This window comes from Eublepharis macularius, chromosome 12, assembly GCF_028583425.1.
Source record: "Eublepharis macularius isolate TG4126 chromosome 12, MPM_Emac_v1.0, whole genome shotgun sequence".
NCBI classification, from domain to species: domain Eukaryota; kingdom Metazoa; phylum Chordata; class Lepidosauria; order Squamata; family Eublepharidae; genus Eublepharis; species Eublepharis macularius.
The window spans coordinates 70,414,910-70,431,781 of record NC_072801.1 but is presented as its reverse complement, the minus strand read 5'-3'; the positions used below and the strand labels follow the sequence as shown (position 1 = coordinate 70,431,781).

The 16,872-nt window shown below is 46.2% G+C and overlaps 1 protein-coding gene across 1 annotated transcript; it reads left to right on the top strand.

The window, feature by feature from the left end:
* Window positions 1-7,161: 7,161 nt before the first annotated feature.
* Window positions 7,162-13,804, top strand: LOC129339747 (vomeronasal type-2 receptor 26-like). Its single transcript, XM_054994330.1, has 4 exons — window positions 7,162-8,016; window positions 9,555-9,782; window positions 11,801-11,927; window positions 12,894-13,804. Exons 1-4 carry the CDS (start codon window positions 7,162-7,164, stop codon window positions 13,802-13,804), a joined length of 2,121 nt encoding a protein of 706 aa, XP_054850305.1.
* The last annotated feature ends 3,068 nt before the right edge of the window (window positions 13,805-16,872 follow it).

The window sequence follows — 16,872 nt, the reverse complement described above, 5'->3', positions numbered from 1 at the left end:
CCCCGGGAAAGGCATGATCCATGGCTCTCCCCCTTTAGTCCCCACTGTCCTCTGCAGACACCCCCAGTTTCAGACAGATTGCACCCCAGGAAAGGCATGATCCATGGCTCTCCCCCTTTCATCCTCACTGTCCTCTGTAGACACCCCCCCCCCCCAGTTTCATAGAGATTTCACCCCAGGAAAACTAAGTGGAACTAAAATGTCCACCCTCTTTAGATACTGTAAAAAAATGTTTCTCCTGGATTCTATGGCATTTCATAATGTAATCCTCTGAAGGTGCCACTTCCTTCAAGGCACTGATCTCTATGGTCTAGGAATCATCTGACATTCCAGGAAAATGCCAGACCCCCAACCTGACTCTGAAAACCAGCTTGAGGAGGAGGACTCTGTGCATGTGAATTTTTGCTGACTGCCCCCTTGAACTAATTGTGGAACCTTGGTGTTGGGGCTCCCCATGCCTGGACATCCTTATTTTGTTCTACGAGAGAAAATGCCCCACTTGTGGTGTTACCATTACTATTCCAACTATGACCATTTCATGTGTGATTCCAACCAACGAGTCACTATAAGATATGTTTGTCATTCTACAAACATGGTGGCTTCTGTTACCAAGGATTCCACGCAGAGCTTAAAAAAAATCTTTTGTAGAAATTATTTTCCCTGTAATTACCAAAACACTGTAATTCGTTTACCCAGTCAAAACTCCAGGAACTCTCCAAAGGACATAATTGTAATTTTTTAAAAAAAACCACTCTTCCATAATCATAACTATGATTAGGGACTGAAGACATACAGGTTATTTATTGCTAATGCTAATCACTGTCCCTCAATTGACATTCAGCTCTCAGACATTTTGCTCCCAGAACCCTGTTGAGGTGAATGATAAAACTGTTGCATGTCCATCTCAGAGTGGTATTGTTTCCAGCTGTATTCCAAGCTACTGTGTATAATAAACTTTGGAGTAGCTGGAGAAAGCGAGTTGGACAGTCTGCACTTTGAGTGAAACTTTGCCATCATCTTGATGAAGTCTGTGATGCTGCTGCTACTACTTCCTTACATTCAGTGTGTAGAGACGGAACCTCTTCAGATACCGTATGAATGGCTCCAGCCAGGAGATATCATCGTTGGTGGGATTGTTTCTCATGTTCGTTACTATTCTCACAGTTTTTCTTTCAAGAAAAACCCTTCTCAGGAGTCTGTTGACATGCCATGGTAAGGAATCAGTTTTTCTCAGCGAACAATGCCTGATTTTAAGTTAACAATTCTTTGTAACTGGAGAAACAGGTCTCTCTCTTCCCCACCACCTTCTTCTCTCTCTCTCTGTGTATGTGTGTTTGTGAAAGTAAAAGCCACAGAGGTAGTTACTACTCAGTTCTATATAATCCCAATATAGGTAGGAGTTCACAAAAAGAGAACAATTTAGAGAAAAATGATGCTTTGAAATCAATATGTTATTTAACGTATCTAAACTGCATACATTACATGTCATATATTTCAGAACTTTTCTGAGACCAAGTCCTCTTTCCCTGTTTCCATCCTCCCACCTGTCTTCCCCCAAAAGGAAGTTCTGTGCAATTTGAATTTTCCCACTGCCCCAGCATTCAGCTAAACCCATTTTCCCTTTGGAACTCCCTCCCCTCTCTTCTAGAACCATCTCAATTTGTATCATGTTTGGAACTTCACCCCCTCCATTTTCTTTGCAAGACTGACTGGCTGACAATCGGCAGAAGGCTTGTGAGGACAGGCACGGGAGGGAATGGTGCCATGTAACACCATGACATAATTGCCAGCTGAAAAAGGACAGAAGTGATGTCACCACATTGTGCAATGCTCTAGGAATCTCCCTGATCTCTGTGTTTTTTCTTGACCTTTTGAAGACCTCCCATATTTTCAAGATCTCCTTAAGTTCTCAGGTGGGCCCAGATGGCCCTAAAGGACTGTGGGAATAGCTCTTTCATCTGTGAAGGTTTCTCAGTAACATCTCACTGTGAGAGGTGGAAGTTGGATTAGTTGGGCCTTTGATCTGATCCAACAAGGCTTTTTTAATGTTTTTATATCAAACTTCCTACGTTGAATAGAGGGTTTGACTAGATTCTTCCAATGATGTGAATTTATAAATTATCATTTGAAACAAAATACAAATTTTTTTTTGCAGTTTTGTGCTAAAGTTCTATCAGCACATCCTGGCTTTGGTGTTTGCCATCAATGAGATCAATAACAATCTCAAGATCTTGCCGAACGTCACAATTGGGTTTCATATCCATGACAGCTACTATAAAGCAGCGATGACTTATCGTACTACTCTGGATCTACTTTTCAAATCACATAGGTTTGTTCCTAATTATAAATGTGGCTTTCTGAAAAATGTGATCGGTGTCATTGGGGGACTTGGTTCAGAAACCTCCTCGATTGTGGCAGACATCTTAGGCCTTTACAAAATTCCGCAGGTAGGATACGTATGATGTTATAACATCATTATGCTTGGTTTTTAAAAAAATCCCCCAGTACACTACAGCCATGATCCAATTAGACATTTTGTTTAGGATTTATGATCCCCACATGGACAAAACCAGAGATACCCACCCAGGATGACCCATAGCTGAGAGGCAGAGGCCGACCTGGTGTATGTGGGGAAACCGACACAATGCAATAACAATGACATTGCAATGCTATATCATTAGTAAGTTTTCTTCACAAAAAAGGCAAATGATAACGATATAATGACAGGCTTAATTTTGTTGGTGGTTACATGCATCTCTTTTAGGTTTGCAAAGACTAACTATCCATGCTTTTCGGGTAAAAATTCTATGTTTGGGATTACTCTGTGTCAACACTGCATACATGCCATGTTGTGTTTCTTTTCGCTTTCATTTATTTTGGTTCCCCCCCCCCACTCCCACTGCTCACACCTTACTGCTGTGCGCTTTTGGTCATCGTAACATAATAGGATTGGGCATACATTTTTTTTTAAAGTAGAGGTGGAGATGTGATGGCACAAGTGACACCAACATTGATGCCAATAATGATGTCCATACCTCATCCATATCCCTTTTTATTTTATGGTGGTGTGAACAGAAAAAGACAGCATCCACACCAGAATTAAAAGCGATGTATGGAAAGACAGGTACAAATCTAATCCCTGAGTAGTAAACACTCAAAAAAAGAGGAGTAAATTGTCCATGTAGAAAAGGCACTAGCTAGGAACTGAAACTCTTCAAGTTAATACAAAACTTCAATTGTCTTCCAATAGTAAAAGGCTAAAGTCTGTTACAGTTTGCATCCCTCTGGTAATTCTGTTCAATATATAGGTGTTCATTGAATCCTACTATATAATTCTCTTAACGTCTTACCCGACGACTCACATGGATGCTGGTGCGCATGCCCGGGCACACCAGAATAAAAGCGCGCCGAGGAGGCCGGTTCCGGAGGCGCTGCTTGATGCCGCGGGCTTCGCAGTCCAGTTGGAGGGCGGAGGAAAGGCGGCGCGCGGCGCAGGGTGCGGGTGCGGGTGCGGGTGCGGGTGCGGGTGCGGGTGCGGGTGCGAGCAAGCCCCGGGGGAGCCGCGGCGGGAGAGAAGCCCGCCGCGCTCTGACCCTCGCCGCAGCCGGGCGCACCGCTCTGCAAAGACCCGGGGCTTTGCGCGGCGGCGGCGCTGCACCTCTCGCAGCATCTCGCCCTGGGTCCGAGGAGAGCGGAGCGCAGGGCAGCCGTGCTAAACTCCCCTCGGGCCCGGCGAAAAGCGGCACGGGTGGAGCGCCGCCGCCCTCCATGGCTCCTGGAGCCGCGGCGCCGCATTCCGATTTAAACCCCCATTTCCTCCCTCCCTGCCTTCCCCCACCGCACCCCACCTGTCTCTAACCCCTTCCCCAAACCCCATTGCCTCCCTCCTTGTCTTTCCCCTCCGCACCCCACCTGTCTCTCAGCCCTCTCCAAAACCCCATTGCCTCCCTCCTTGCCTTTCCCTTCTGCACCCCACCAGTCTCTCAGCCATCTCCAAAACCCCATTGCCTTCCTCCTTGGCTTTCCCTTCTGCACCCCACCTGTCTCTCAGCCTTCTCCAAAACCCCATTTTCTCCCTCCTTGGCTTTCCCTTCTGCACCCCACCTGTCTCTCAGCCTCCTCCAAAACCCCATTTCCTCCCTCCTTGCCTTTCCCTTCTGCACCCCACCTGTCTCTCAGCCCTCTCCAAAACCCCATCTCCTCCCTCCTTGCCTTTCCCTTCTGCACCCCACCTGTCTCTCAGCCTTCTCCAAAACCCCATTTCCTCCCTCCTTGCCTTTCCGTTCTGCACCCCACCTGTCTCTCAGCCCTCTCCAAAACCCCATTTCCTCCCTCCTCGCCTTTCCGTTCTGCACCCCACCTGTCTCTCAGCCCTCTCCAAAACCCCATTTCCTCCCTCCTTGCCTTTCCTCTCTGCACCCCACCAGTCTCTCAGCCCTCTCCAAAACCCCATTTCCTCCCTCCTTGCCTTCCCCTTCCGCACCCCACCTGTCTCTCAGCCTTCTCCAAAACCCCATTTCATCCCTCCTTGCCTTTCCCTTCTGCATCCCTCCTGTCTCTCAGCCCTCTCCAAAACCCCATTTCATCCCTCCTTGCCTTTCCGTTCTGCACCCCACCAGTCTCTCAGCCCTCTCCAAAACCCCATTTCCTCCCTCCTTGCCTTTCCCCTCCGCACCCCACCTGTCTCTCAGCCCTCCCCTGGAGGGGAAAAGGCAGGGAGGGAGGCAATGGGGTTTTGGAGAGGGGTCAGAGGCAGGTGGGGTGTGGAGGAGAAAGGCAGATAGGGAGGCAATGGGGTTTCGGGGAGGGCTGAGAGACAGGTGGGGTGTGGAGGGGAAAGGCCTTCCCCAAACTTTCATTGCCTCCCTACCTACCATCCCTCCCCAGACCCCTCCTGCTTTTCACCTCTCCCCAGACCCCCCTTGCTCCCCACCTGCCAGCCCTTTCTAACCACACCCTCCCACCAGCCCTTCCCAGCCCCAGCTTTCTGGAGCCCGTTGCACAGCGGGCTCTGTTTTTAGTTTGTTAATAATTTCACTACACTAAATACTCCTTATTGAACTACAGATAGGAACAATTTCATGGATCTAAGTAGGGTCAGTATTTGCTTCAACACTAGCCAGTTTGACATATTTGTTCATTCATTGTTCCTAGAAAGTCCAGATGTTATCTTTGGAAGTTTTATTTTGCTACCATAGACTAACACAGCTAGTCTATTGAAATGTTCCCTGGGCAAGGAAATATGTTTCCTGGGCAAGGACTTAACATGTTTTCTGTTGAAGGAATGGAGGCTTCTCTTGTGGTGTTTTGTATTATTTGCTATATCTCTAAAAGGACATTGCAGAACTGGAAAAGCACAAAAGAGAGCAACCCAGATGATTAAAGCATTGGAACAACTTTCCATTGAGGAAAGGCTGAAAACTCTGAGACTTTTCATTCTAGAAAAAAGATGGCAAACGGGAGATGTGACAGAGCTTTATAAAACTATCCACGAATTCGAGAAAGTGGATAGAGGGAGCTTTTTACTTCTTCCATCGTTCTAGAACTCAAAGGCACCCAGTGAAATTCCTGGGAAATAGGTTCAGAAGAAAAAAAAGGAAATACCATTTTAATCCACGAGTTATATAACTATGGAACTCACTATCAGTTGAGGTAATGAAAGCCACAATAATAGATTATTTCAAAAGGGGGTTATACAGATTCATATACGGGAGGTCCATCATTTGCTACTATGTTACCTAAATGGTGGGTCTCCTCATGAGTTGGGGGAGTTAGCATGCAAGGAGAAGCAATGAGAGGAGGAAGCTATGAGATCTTCCACCAATATATTTGAGGATTGCTGTCAGAGAACTCTTTGAAAGAACCAGGCAAGTGTTCATCAGGAATGATTTTTATTAAGAGGAAAAGGCAAACACACCAAAAACATACACAGCATATACACAAAACTAACTAGAAAGCAGTGGAGAAATGAATAGAAGTACAGGATCAGGTGGTATTTTACAGAAGATAAAGGACGTCCATAGAACGTAGCCACCGTGCAGCCAGCGCTTCACAACAAGAGGCTCAGACACGCGTCTGAGGGTTGTTGTAGGATCCAAGAACATACACACACAACTGTGATGGAGGGTTCCCAATTATACTGTTGAATGCACCGTGGGGCAGGATGGCATCTTCTTCCCGTAAACAATAACTTAATGGCTTTCTCTGAGGCGAGACAATAATAATAGGAAAGGTTTGATTAAACCTTCCTGGGTGTTGCTGGAGGTAAAAAGGTGCTTGATTACTTATGATGGCTGGATGGGTGGGGCTTATCAGATTCCTGAATAGCTCAGATGGGGAGAGTGGATAAGGGAAGATGGGTAAGGTGTAGATGTGATTAATTCGGGAACTCCTGGAAGACCCGTTGTCTTAAGATCTTTGCACATCTCCAGGGATGTGGGGCTGGTAGTCAGTCTTGCCAATGACTCACATGCCAGTAATTTTCCAAGGCTTGGCAGCCATTTCCTACCTCGCCAGGCAGTGTTTCTGTTTTTAAAACACATGAGGTGAGAGGCTTATGATGTTGCCGTATTCGTAAGCTTCTTTACTACCATGAGGATCAGGGTCAACCACTAACAGCTAGCCCTGGTGCCTAAATGAGTGCTTTACGTTCATAGGCTACATACCTCTGAATACTAGTGCTAGGAGGTAATATCAGGAGAAAGCCTTGGCCTCTATGCCCTGTTGGCCGTCCAAGGCAACTGGTTGGCTGCTGTATGAAAAAGGATGCTGTGTGAAAAAAATTATTAACTGGGCTATTACAATTTATGTATCTCCAACCTGGTTTCTGCAAAGTCCAAGCCATTGTGTCCAGCCAATCAGTCAGGATAGCAAGCTTTTCAATAAATAGAATAAACCAATCTCATTGGTCATAAAACTGCGCAGGGACCTACCTCTTAATTTATCTATAGATAAAACAGAACTAATATTTCTTCTATGATTTCCTCCATTGAAGAGGTTAAAGTACAGCTATATTCACTATTCTGTTGTCTTGAGAGCAAATGTTTGTATAAAACAAAAAATTTGTAAATAAGAATATAATGAGCGATAATGTCCTCACATTTTCTTGCCACTCTAATGTACGCCTCTTAGATTTCATATGGTTCCCTTGAATCAGCAATCATGGATGGAAATCACACCCCTTCCTTTTACCGCATGGTCCCCAATGAAGACTTTCAATACGCAGGAATTGTCAAGTTACTTCGGCATTTCAGATGGAAATGGGTGGGGCTTATCATTTCAGATAATGATAGAGGAGATCATTTTTTGCAGGTTGTGGAGCCGATGCTTTCCAGGAATGGAATCTGTATAGCTTTCATAGAAAGGTTGCAACCAGCTTTGCGTTTTGAGACCATAGAAGAAATGCTAACTAACTTTTTCACTAATAGTCCAGATTTTCTGGAGAGAAAAGCCAACGTAGTTATTGTATATGGAGATATTACAACTATAACACGGCTGACAGGCATTTTATGGATACCCAAATTAATGATTTTCCCGATAGACCCTGAGTATATGGAGAGAACCTCTGCTGGAAAAGTGTGGATTATGACAGCCCAGACCGATTTCGCCTTCACAACCTTTCAAAGGTTTTTGGATATGCAGATGTTTCATGGTGCTCTTTCTTTCACAGTTCACTCAAATGAGGTTAATGGTTTCCGAAAATTTCTTCAGATTGTAAAGCCTTTCTGGGCAAGAGGAGATAGTTTTATCAAGGATGTTTGGGAACAAATGTTCGACTGTTCATTCCCAAATTCTGTGGATCCAACACAGTTCAGTGAAACTTGTACGGGGGAGGAGAGCTTGGAGAGTGTTCCAGCAACATTTTTTGAAAACAGCATGACAGGCCACAGCTACAGTATCTACAATGCTGTCTATGCTGTGGTACATGCCTTCTATCTCATGCACTCTTCTACAGCCAACCATAAAACAATGAAGGATGTGAGCAGATTGGCTCCCCTGAATGTGGAGCCCTGGAAGGTAATCTGCCTCTGTTGATAAAAGTAATAAGAATAGGAAAAGAGGCTGCTGGACAGGGGCAGATCTACTATGAAGCTAATGAAGCTTAAGATTCAGGGCCCCTAATCCTGGAGGGGCCCTGAAGCAACTTTTTTTAATGAGTGAATTTTTCAACATCTTTGATGGAGTTTTTTAAAGTGTTTGTTATTAGACTAAGACTATTTTAGTGACAAAATCATAAGCCAATGGGTTGAAGTACTTAATATTGACCTTAGAATATGCTCTGATACCTGTTTCATATGGCCTCAAAATGTCCCTGTAATTGGTCAAATTTCAAAATTTTCTCAGGGTCTTGTAGCACCTGAACTCCCAGCTGTATGGGCTTGCTGTGCTCGCCAGAATCTATTCATAGCCTACATTTTGAGAGCGGGATCCTTGAATCCTTTGTTGGTGCAGGGCTTAATATTTCTATGGCCTCAAAATGTCCCTGTAATTGGTCAAATTTCAAAATTTTCTCAGGGGCTTATAGCACCTGAACTCCCAGGCCGCGTGTGAGTGCACTGAGAGAAGCACCTGAGATTTTGTGATTTGCCGTTGGGTTTATAGATAGAAGAAGGAGACATAAATGCCCCTGAGGAAATGGTGTGAAACAAGCTGAGCGACTCTTGCAAGCGGCTTGTTGGGCAGAGGGAGGGGAGACCGGCCCCCTCTCCCACGTGTTCTCATTTACGAGCAAAGAAGTGTGTCAGGCGTCTACCCGCAGGCAATTGGATATTTACTCTGGAAAGACAATTTTCCACACAACCCCTTCAAGCACGTTGGGAGTATAGTGTCTTGCAGTGCACTGGAGAAAAAAAAATTTGGAAGAAAGATGAACTACACATTTAAGGGTGAATAACTTTATTTTGATGCACTGCGAGATCAAAATTATCTACATGGAAAATTGACACATGGACTAAGAGTTCACACGGTCTGAAATTCAGTTGAATGGTGGTACAGATGTATTCAAATTTATGATATGTATGAAAATGTATATGCTTGTAAACAATTTTCATGAATGAATGTACTATTGAATATAACTTTGATTTGTTGATTTTGACCCAGGGGTTTGTATTGAGAATCTATCCATAGCCTACATTTTGAGAGCGGGATCCTTGAATCCTTTGTTGGTGCAGGGCTTAATATTTCTATGGGGCTCACTGTATGGCCTTATAGAACTATTAAGTGGCATAAATAAATAGTAAATAAATAAATAAATATAAATAAATAATAAATAATAATTATTAGTTGGTTTCAGTTTCCCTTTAAAAAGCCCCCCAAAAGCCCGATCTCTTGCCCATGGTTTCAAAATTCCCATAATATTTTATATTTCTAATCCAGAGTGGGATGAGACCCAGTACCATGATTTTTCTAATACTAAACTCTTGGTTTCATAACTCAAGTCTCCTCTAGATTAAAAATCAAAACCTTTCTCTGAAAGTTGTTTTAACATCCTTTTGATTATATTGCACCATCTTATAATTGCTTTGATTCCCACCCCCTTCTCTCTTTCTGCCTAGCTCCACTCATTTCTGCAGAAGATCGCATTCAACAACAGTGCTGGAGATGAAATTGCATTCAACCATCAGGGAGAACTAGAGGCGGGGTTTGATATTACAAACTTAGTCACTTTCCCAAATAACTCCTATGTCAGAGTGCAAGTTGGAAGGTTGGACGTTCAGAGCCCTTTATGGGAAGAGCTCCATATTCAAAAGGATAAAATTGAGTGGCACAGGGGTCTGACTCAGGTGAGAGAAACCTGCAGTGTCTCTCAACTGACAGAAACCAGAGAGTCATCCATCCAAACAGGTATCAGTAGGTTTCAGGACAATATCTCTGCTTCACGCCATATGATCAAATCCAATGGTGATTGTGGCAAATCGGGGCCTTTCTTCCTGGTGGTAGGCCCCGCTCTGCCTACCCCTCCCTTTTTGCCTAGCCAGGCACCTGAAGGGGCTGTCTCACTTTTCTGTCTCTGGGTAGTTGCTGCCACCACTGTCCCTGTATGGGTTTCTGGTTAGGCAGGACAGCCTCCTAACCTCCCTTTGGTTAAGTCCCTTTGTATTCCTTGACCTCTCTCTCCCTCCTCCTAGCAGACCCAAGCAGTTGGGGATCTATGTGGAACAGAGGGTCTTCATTCCTTCATTAATCAACAAAATGTATTTAAGATCATAACTCCATCCAGACAAGTATGCAGTGAACGGAAGACAATATATAACATAAGGAAATAAAAAACAAAACCTCTAATATCTCTCCCTCCTTCTCTATACTCATGCCCTAGCTGGATGTTGTATAGGGCAGGCACGATACCTTGTTACTGGGGTTTTAACTCAAACCTACCACTCCCCTCAGAGCCATCCCCCTCTCTCCTCAGCCACTGTCAACTTTTTAACTCCCCTCCACCAACTGTCTCACTCTCCCTCCAATCAACTTCCATTCCAGAACTGGCCCCTCCCTCCTGTAGCACCTAGAAAGGTAAATTCACCAACAGAATGGTGTTTCTCCACACCGATAGCCAGGGCTTTTTTTCTGGGAAAAGAGGTGGTGGAACTCAGGACCGCATAATGACATCACTTTGGGTCAGTTGGAACAAGGGGGGAGTTTTTTAAAGTTTAAATCGCCCTCGGCAAAAATGGTCACATGGCAGGTGGCCCCGCTCCCTGATCTCCAGACAGCTATGGAGGACTGTTTTGGCACCTGAAAAAGTGCAGGGGGGGGGGGGACAAGTTCACCTGGTCCCACCATATTGTGGGCCCTTGTAGCATTTTTAAATGATCAAAGTCTTCTCTAAAATGTCATGCCACAGGTTGGAGCCGTGGTTGCTATCAAGTTTTGTTTGTCCTGGCATTCGCTCCCCTGCCCCAAACTCTGCCCTTCCCAGGCTACACCCCTAAATCTCCAGGAATTTCCATAGCCAGAGCTGGCAACACTAAGTCAAAGACTGCTGATTCTTCAGTTGTGTTGTATATATGCAATGAAGTCTGTCTGTCTGTCTGTCTCTCGCAATGTGTGTATATACACTTTGTCACCTATGTGTTATATCAGTCTGCGTTCTGGCTCAAATGACTCACACGACACCTGTCTTGGGTTAGAAAATGGCCACAACTTTATTGATTACAGCTAGATGGAGCATTGGCCCGGCATCTGGGCACGGGTCCCCGTTGGCATCGGGGGCCATCCTGCCGACCGGTGCATCTTCCGCCAGTCCCGTGCTGGCCCAACACAGCAAGTGTCATCCCCCGCCAGCACATGCCAGGCAGCCTTCTCCTTCCAGTCCGTCGGGGTGAGCAGACCCGTGGCCCACTCACCCTGTTGGGATCCAGCCCAATGCCACAAACCTGCCAAACCCATAAAGTTGTGACAGTCCTCACTCCCTTCCATTGAGCGGAGGGTGGGTGGGAAACGCATTGCTCCTGCTGAAGTCCTGGGTGGAATGGCACCTACCACGCTGCTGACTGGACGTGGTCTCGGCGCTCCTCCCCATCCTGGGTGTGACGCCTCCACTGCGTCTTTCACAATGGTGACAACTCTGCACGCTGGTGAGTCAGCGAGCTTCTGTTATTAGTCCTCTTTGGTATGTTTTGTTACATTTAGCACAATCTTGCAAAGAATCTATAGCTAAAAAGCAAGGAAGATTTTTTTCACAATAAAGGCCACTTCTGCATTGAAAAGCATAAGCAGCAATAGGCCAACTAATGTTACACTTTCCTGAGAGCCTACCAGTGCTGTACCATAGCCAAGTGTGAATTTTTCCTTTCTTCAATAGGTTCCTCCCTTCTCTGTATGTAATGACAACTGCCATTCAGGATACAGCCGAAAAAAGAAGGAGGGGGAGAAATTTTGCTGCTTCAGTTGTGCTCCGTGTCCTAAAGGGATGATCTCTAACCAGACTGGTAAGAGATGAATTGTTAAAAATATTCTTCAAATGAAATATACAGAGCTTATATGTAACTGAAGGTCTGAGGAGTGACCTATAGGGAACTTAAATCTCTGCAGTCTGGGGGATTTTGAAAATTGTGAAAGGAAGTTAAAGATTATGTTTCTATATTATGTATTTTTCCTAGTATCTTCAGTTTTTTGCTTAGAACGTAGGGAAAATACGGGAATGTCAAAAATGTTGCATTTTATGCATAATCCCTGAATGGTACGAAGGTTCTGGCAGTGCTGGAAAGCAAAAAAAAGGCATTCTTTCATGCATTGCAGAATCAGTTGTCCAGTAAACACAAATGTGAAATAATCATTTTGCTGTTGAATAAAGAGAAGTCTTCGGTGGAATGGGGAAGAATAGCTAGCCCCTTTCTAAGGAAAAATGCCCTTTAAAAGGTGTGAGGCATCTAAAGATAGCCAGTTTGGTGTAGCGGTTAAGAGAGGCAGAACTCTAAACTGGAGAACCAGGCTTGATTCCCCACTTCTCTGCTTGAAGCCAGCTGGGTGCCCCTGGGTCAGTCACAGCTCTTTCAGAGCTCTCTCAGCCCCACCCACCTCACAGAGGGTGATTGTTGTGAGGATAAAAAAAAGTACTTTGTAAACTGCTCTAAGTGGGCATTAAGTTGTCCTGAAATCCATTATTGTTATTGTTATTGTTATTAAATAATTCTGTACATGAACCATAAAGACTCTACAACCATTATTAGATTCATTATGTCAGTAAACTGCATCCTAAATGAGTCACATAATACCAGTTGATTTTCAAGTACAAAATTCCAGTTTCAGTCGCTAGCATTTCATGTTATGTATTCGACAAAATAGAGGATGACAAAATTGCTTTCACTCTGGCTTGTATGGGATCTTCTAAACATGCTTTTCATTCCTGTTTACCATTGTGAATGCTTCTGAAAAAGTGTATCTTCTCTTAATAGACTTGGATTACTGTGTTGCTTGCTCTCAAGATCACTATCCCAACATCATTCAAGATCAATGCATTCCCAAGACCCTGAGCTTCCTCTCCTTTTCAGAACCTTTAGGAATTCTGCTAGCCTGTTTAGCTGTTTTCTTTTCTCTGATGACAGTTCTGGTGTTTGCAATCTTCATAAAGTACCAGGAGACCCCCATAGTCAAAGCCAACAACCGGAGCCTCAGCTACATTCTCCTCCTGTCTCTCCTTTTTTGCTTCATCTGCTCCTTGCTCTTCATTGGACAGCCTACCAAGCTGACCTGCCTCCTCCGACAAACCACTTTCAGCATCATCTTCTCAGTTGCCGTGTCTTCTGTGTTGGCCAAAACCATAACTGTTCTGGTGGCTTTCATGGCCTCTAAACCAAGAAACATTTTCAGGAAATGGATGGGGAAGAGCTTTGCACATTCTATTATCATATCTTTCTCCCTTGTTCAAGGGGGAATTTGTTGTGTTTGGTTAGGTACATCCCCTCCATTCCCAGATTTGGAAATGCACTCAACACCCGGAGAAATCACAGTGGAATGTAATGAAGGCTCAGTCACCATGTTTTACACTGCCTTGGGCTATATTGGATTTTTGGCCACCATCAGCTTCCTTGTTGCTTTTCTGGCCAAAAGGTTACCTGACAGTTTTAATGAAGCCAAGTTCATCACCTTCAGCATGTTGGTCTTCTGCAGTGTTTGGCTCTCCTTTGTTCCTGCCTACCTGAGCACCAAAGGGAAGTACATGGTGGCCGTGGAGATCTTCTCCATCTTAGCTTCTAGTGCTGGATTACTGGGCAGCATCTTTTCCCCCAAATGCTATGTGATAATCCTAAGGCCTGAGTTGAACAGAAGAGAGCAGCTGATAAAGAAAAGGCAGCCGTGTTTTTAATAGTCAGCCATGTGGTTTTGTTGTAATTTGCGTTTTCATTGAAGAGCTGAGGATATGTCTCTGGACTTAAAATTATGTTTAACTACTGGAAACCCATTGTTTCAGGTTTCTAAAGTAACTGCAACAAATTTTATGAATGAGGAACACTTCCGTTCATGCCTGTTTCTATAGTCACTAATGAAACTTGGGAAGAAGCATCTAAATATCTATCGTGTATTATCCCTGATAGCTCATTGCTAAATCATTTTTTTAAAAGGAATTTTACATTTCTCTGCTTCATTTGTGTAAATATGTAGCATCTATTTGAGAAAGATCCATCCCAGGGGCCTAATTCAGCCCTCAGACACTTTCTGCCCTACAGAATCATAACATTTCTTTAGCCCCAAAAACCGTTCTAAGTGGTACCCATAGATTATCTCAGTAATCTCTACTACAGCTAGGGATCCTAATCCCCTGGTGTGGGCAGGAGATTCCCTTCTTTCACCCTCCACCCCCCCACCCCCAGTCACCTGGCCAGCAGAGGAGAAAGACATGGGAACAGGCCTCCTGGTCACACCCCTGGGGCAGCATGATGACATCCCTTCTGGGAGTGATATACTTGCACTGCCCCAAGAGCGAGCATGTGCTTTGCAGTGGGCTGAATTGGGCGCATTTGAGACCCAAACTGGCTATTAGAATTATGCGTGTGCTCCTGCACCTGCGTGATGATGTTGCCTGGAAGTGATGTCATCACATGGACGTGGCTCCACATGCTGGGTCCACAAGAAAGGTAAGCCCCAGTGGGCCATTTGAGGGAAATGTACTTTGCCGGCTGTTTTCCTTTAGAGGTTCCTTTTCCTTTCTTAGGCAGCATTGTCCCAAAACAATGCTATCACTGGACACTAAAACAAAAAAGGGGGAGATGGCTGCCCTGTGGAAAGGAACCACACGCAAAATGGTCTCTGGGTCCAAAAGATTGGAAAGCCTGCACCAAAATGGCCAACTGAGGGCCAGACAAATGAAGAGTAGGCCCTTGGAGCCAAAGTAACCCAGAAAACTTGCTGCAAAGGCCTATAGTGCAGGCTACAGCAGATGGCCCACAAAGGAAAATGAGGAAGGGGGGATGGGGGAATGCGAGGTTGCAACAAAAATGGCAACACTAAGTGTGGAACAAGGGGACTCCAAGATGTGGTGGAAAAAATGGTGGGCACTGAGCTGAGTCGCCTTCAGAATTACTCCAGTCACCTTCAGCCCCCCATCATAGGTAAATACACACCTCCAAAGTGCCCAGGGTACCGGCAGAACAAACGAAAGCCATGTCCAAAGCCACAGCTGTGACACCGATCACCCGCTGCCCCTGAAGCATATGCTACTGCACCCACCACAGCTAAACCAGCAGAGCAGGTGCCTGCTGCCACAAGAGCGCAGCACTGACACGGCCAGCGGATAGCTTGAAGGGCCAGGAGAGCAGTGGCACAGCCAGGCTGCCTGCCCAGTGCGAGAGAGGTGGAGAGATTCTCCCTGTCCCTCTCGCACCCGGAAGAATCTTCCCAATGTCCAATACCCACCAAATTTGTAGGGGATATAGTCATCACTGCCCTCTGAAATCACCCCCCCCCATTTTCATAGAGATTGCACCCCGGGAAAGGCATGATCCGTGGCTCACCCACTTTTGTCCTCACTGTCCTCTGAAGATCCGCCCCCCCCTAGTTTCAGAGAGATTGCACCCCGGGAAAGGCATGTTCCATGGCTCTCCCCCTTTAGTCCCCACTGTCCTCTGCAGACCCCCCCAGTTTCATAGAGATTGCACCCCAGGAAAGGCATGATCCATGGCTCTCCCCCTTTAGTCCCCACTGTCCTCTGCAGACCCCCCCAGTTTCATAGAGATTGCACCCCAGGAAAGGCATGATCCATGGCTCTCCCCCTTTAGTCCCCACTGTCCTCTGCAGGCTCCCCCAGTTTCAGAGAGATTGCACCCCCGGAAAAGGCATGATCCATGGCTCTCCCGCTTTAGTCCCCACTGTCCTCTACAGACCCCCCCCCCAGTTTGATAGATTGCACCCCAGGAAAGGCATGATCCATGGCTCTCCCCCTTTAGTCCCCACTGTCCTCTGCAGACCCCCCCAGTTTCATAGAGATTGCACCCCGGGAAAGGCATGTTCCATGGCTCTCCCGCTTTAGTCCCCACTGTCCTCTACAGACCCCCCCCAGTTTCATAGAGATTGCACCCCAGGAAAAGGCATGATCCATGGCTCTCCCCCTTTAGTGCCCACTGTCCTCTGCAGACCCCCCCAGTTTCAGAGAGATTGCACCCCGGGAAAGGCATGATCCATGGCTCTCCCCCTTTAGTCCCCACTGTCCTCTACAGACCCCCCCAGTTTCAGAGAGATTGCACCCCGGGAAAGGCATGATCCATGGCTCTCCCCCCTTAGTCCCCACTGTCGTCTGCAGGTTCCCCCAGTTTCAGAGAGATTGCACCCCCGGAAAAGGCATGATCCATGGCTCTCCCGCTTTAGTCCCCACTGTCCTCTACAGACCCCCCCAGTTTCAGAGAGATTGCACCCCAGGAAAGGCATGATCCATGGCTCTCCCCCTTTAGTCCCCACTGTCCTCTGCAGGCTCCCCCCGTTTCATAGAGATTGCACCCCGGGAAAGGCCTGATCCATGGCTTTCCCCTTTTAGTCCCCACTGTCCTCTGCAGACCCCCCCAGTTTCAAAGAGATTGCACCCCGGGAAAGGCCTGATCCAGGGCTTTCCCCCTTTAGTCCCCATTGTCCTCTGCAGACCCCCCCCCCATTTTCATAGAGTTTGCACCCTGGGAAAGGCATGATCCATGGCTCTCCCCCTTTAGTCCCCACTGTCCTCTGCAGACACCCCCCCCCCAGTTTCAGAGAGATTGCACCCCAGGAAAGGCCTGATCCATGGCTCTCCCCCTTTAGTCCCCACTGTCCTCTGCAGACCCCCCAGTTTCATAGAGATTGCACCCCGGGAAAGGCATGATCCATGGCTCTCCCGCTTTAGTGCCCACTGTCCTCTACAGACCCCCCCAGTTTCATAGAGATTACACCCCAGGAAAGGCCTGATCCATG